The sequence below is a fragment of the Teleopsis dalmanni genome, chromosome 2, assembly GCF_002237135.1.
Source record: "Teleopsis dalmanni isolate 2A chromosome 2, ASM223713v2, whole genome shotgun sequence".
Classification (NCBI taxonomy): Eukaryota; Metazoa; Arthropoda; class Insecta; order Diptera; family Diopsidae; genus Teleopsis; species Teleopsis dalmanni.
Genome location: NC_051847.1, coordinates 90201565 through 90204921, shown reverse-complemented (window position 1 = coordinate 90204921; position 3357 = coordinate 90201565). Strand labels below are relative to the sequence as shown.

General features: G+C 31.6%; 1 protein-coding gene across 1 annotated transcript; it reads right to left on the bottom strand.

Moving 5' to 3' along the window:
* Nucleotides 1–477: 477 nt before the first annotated feature.
* On the bottom strand, nt 478–2378 carry LOC119685736 (succinate dehydrogenase [ubiquinone] iron-sulfur subunit, mitochondrial). Its single transcript, XM_038100101.1, has 4 exons — nt 2161–2378; nt 1578–1876; nt 1229–1363; nt 478–1174 (listed from the first exon to the last, which is right to left on the bottom strand). Exons 1-4 carry the CDS (start codon nt 2224–2226, stop codon nt 781–783), a joined length of 894 nt encoding a protein of 297 aa, XP_037956029.1. The 5' UTR covers nt 2227–2378; the 3' UTR covers nt 478–780.
* Nucleotides 2379–3357: the final 979 nt, after the last annotated feature.

Sequence of the window (3357 nt, the reverse complement as noted above, 5' to 3'; positions counted from 1 at the left end):
CTCTTGGGTTAGCCGTTCTTTGGAACAAATGTGTTGATTTGGTTTCAGTAGCATTCGCTTTTCATCAGTGAATTGCTTTCCATTACGACTATGTGTCACTCAACACTCCAATCTTAAATTAAAGATATGCAATCACAATGGTACGACATTCGTCACGCCAATAACCAATCAATTCTTTATGTTACGTTCCAAGAATGAGCCACTCGTCGACCAAGTACCGTTCAACACTCCCAAAAGGGACAACATACATAGATTCATTTGGGCTACAACAGCAACAACATATATAACATGGGTTGTATTGCCAGCCTTAGGCACCAAACCTCAGTTTTTTGCTTCACATAGAATGCTAAGCCTATTTTCTAATTTGCTTAATTAAAAATTCATATAAAATTATTAGAAAAAAAAATATATAAACAATTTTTACTGAACATTTAATTTGACAGTGATTTAATAAATCAGAGATGGAAATGCATTTAATATAATAATTAAGCAACAAATTTATTAAATTTAATATCGACAGATCTAACAAATGAAAATCATTTAAGAGAAAATCCTACACACATAAGGTAAGCACCGATTTTGAGGTAAATAGAATATTTAGAACTAAACATTTAAATCTTAAAAGTAGACATTTGCTAGTAGCGTCAAATATCGAAAGATAATCGTATAAGTACAGAATTTAGAAATCATTAACATTTGCATGGAACTCTTGCAGCTCCAACTTGTAGAAGTCTTGCAGCTACTCCCACTCTAGACGTGCTAATAACGACTAGCAGCTTTTTACTTATGCAGAGCTGCGGTTTCCATTTTGGGCTCTGGTTTTTGAGCTAATCCTGTGATCAGTTTTTTGATTTCTGCAATTGCACGTCCGGGATTCAAACCCTTTGGACAAGTACGTGTACAATTCATGATGGTGTGACATCTGAATACGCTGAAGGGATCCTTCAATTTGTCCAAACGTTCTTGTGCAGATTCATCACGTGAGTCAATAATCCAACGATATGCTTGCATAAGCACAGCTGGACCTAAATATTTATCAGGATTCCACCAGTAGGAGGGACATGAAGTAGAGCAACAAGCACACAAAATGCACTCATATAAACCATCCAATTTAGAACGATCTTCAACAGATTGCAAATACTGTGCCTTACCCTTCTTCTCCACAGCCACATTTCTATAAATAATATTTATGAATAAAAACTTTTGTGAAGATAAATATGACACTTACTTGCGTTGTAGCCAAGGTTGTATGGAACGGTACTGATCGTAGAAGTTATTCATGTCAGGCACCAAATCACGTACCACATACATATGTGGTAGAGGATAAATCTTCAGGGGTTTAGACGTATTGGTGTCGATTTTGCTGCAATTGAATTTTTCAAAATTTTAATGCTTTTCTTTACTACTTTGTTTATAATTAATTTACTAATTTATTTATTATTATTTTTATCAGTTAAAAAAATTTTTTGTTATCGCAAATATTTTTGCTCAACCATATAATACCAATAAGTCTTGAAAAGTACCAATAAATGATATAAAGCGGTAGCAACTTGTATTATGTTTCCGCGGATATTTACCTGATGCACGCCAATGTATTGGTGCCAGCAATGTTCATTGCACAGGAGCCACAAATGCCTTCCCTACATGAACGCCTAAAAGTCAACGTGGGATCCACTTCATTTTTGATCTTAATCAAGGCGTCCAGCACCATAGGACCACATTCTCTCAAGTTCACTTCATAAGTTTGCATGTGAGGTTTGTCACCAGGTGTGTCTGGATTCCAACGGTAGATTTGGAAGGTTTTGATTTGTGGCGCCTTCGCTTCCTTCGGTTGAGCCTGCTGTTCCAGATGACTACCAGACGTTAATGAACGTAACTAAAAATAATGCAGTGTACATTAATATTTAAATAATATTTACATTCATAAATTAAAGTCTTTTGGGATATTTTTATATACTACGCAAAACAAAAACTAATTAATTTATTTGCTTTTACGTAATCAACATTTCATGTGGCAAATGGAATTTTTTCAATTTAATTGAAACATCTCAAAATATAAATTATTGCTAAACAAAAATCATTATGTAACAGCATCAAATTATTTAATTATATTTTCTCGCGTGATGTGGTAATTCTCGTTTCAGGAGGCGTGGTTGTTACCTGGTGTCTTGCCGCCAGCGCACCCGTCCGGTTGAGCAAAATTCTAGCTTCCTGCACTAAAGCCATTTAATAAAATTTGATTTTCGTATGTCACAATTTAAAAAGGAAATTGAAACGTCACTGCGTTTGCAATTTAATTTGCAAAAAAATCGTTATTTAGAATAATTTTTCTGTTAGCAAAAACACTTGCAGCTGTTGGCCGCGGTAGTCAATTAACAAAACAGGGTTGCTAAATTTGTAGCTGTCAACACACAAAAATCAATAAAAACAACAGAACTATGAGTGAAATGAGAGGCGAAAACAATAAGGAATTGGCAGCACTAAATTTAAGCTTGAAAAGCGGGAAAATGTTTTAGTTTTAAAAATTTTTAAAAATAAATAGAAAAAGTTTCTATAATTTAAAGTGTTAATTGATTGATTTAGTGCCATTTCATATAAAAGTTATGTCAGTCTATTCTTTAACTCTCCAAACTGAAGTATATGCAAAATTTTGCTTACATTTTGATTTTGATATTTCTCAACAGTTAAAAGTAGGTTATTCTATAAAATAAATTACTCTTCTGTCAAACTGATAGAACTTTTTTTATAATTTCACTTAATAATTTATTACATAAAAAAATTATTATTATAATTGATATATTAAATTATTCATACTCATTTTATATATCTATTACATATACAATTAATGACAACAAAGATTTTATTAAATATTTACTTCCTTAGTGCCTTTGTTTACAGCTTAACTGTTATTTATTTACATTTTATATACAAAACATATGACAAATATTTCAAATTTTTGGGACTTCTCTTTTAGAAAATTTATTTTTAAAGTTGCGTTTGACATTTGACATTGACATTATTCATAATAAGCTCATTGCGGCCATTAATGAGCTAAACCGCCTAAATGAGACAGTGTGAGTGTACTATAAGATTAATTACACAAACTAAGCTAATATAAAAATTAATTTCATATTATTTTTGTGTTAGTTTTAGAATCAGAAAAAGACAAAGAAGCAATTGGGGTTTTTAAAAACTTGTCCTCATGAACTTTATAGAAAAAAATAAAGAATTTTGCAACGACAGTTACATTTAAATTTTATGTAATAAGAAAAGTAAGTTTTCGATTGGTAAATTTGGATTTAATCTAGATTTATTCTAGATCTGTCAAATTTTGTTACCCAATCGAACATTTTTATG

Excerpts from the sequence above, each read along its gene's own strand:
- LOC119685736 (XM_038100101.1), bottom strand. The coding sequence starts at position 2,226 with ATGGCTTTAGTGCAGGAAGCTAGAATTTTGCTCAACCGGACGGGTGCG. Across the intron at positions 1,877-2,160 it reads CGCTGGCGGCAAGACACCAG|TTACGTTCATTAACGTCTGG; the intron begins GTAACAACCACG and ends CATTATTTTTAG. Across the intron at positions 1,364-1,577 it reads AATACATTGGCGTGCATCAG|CAAAATCGACACCAATACGT; the intron begins GTAAATATCCGC and ends ATTCAATTGCAG.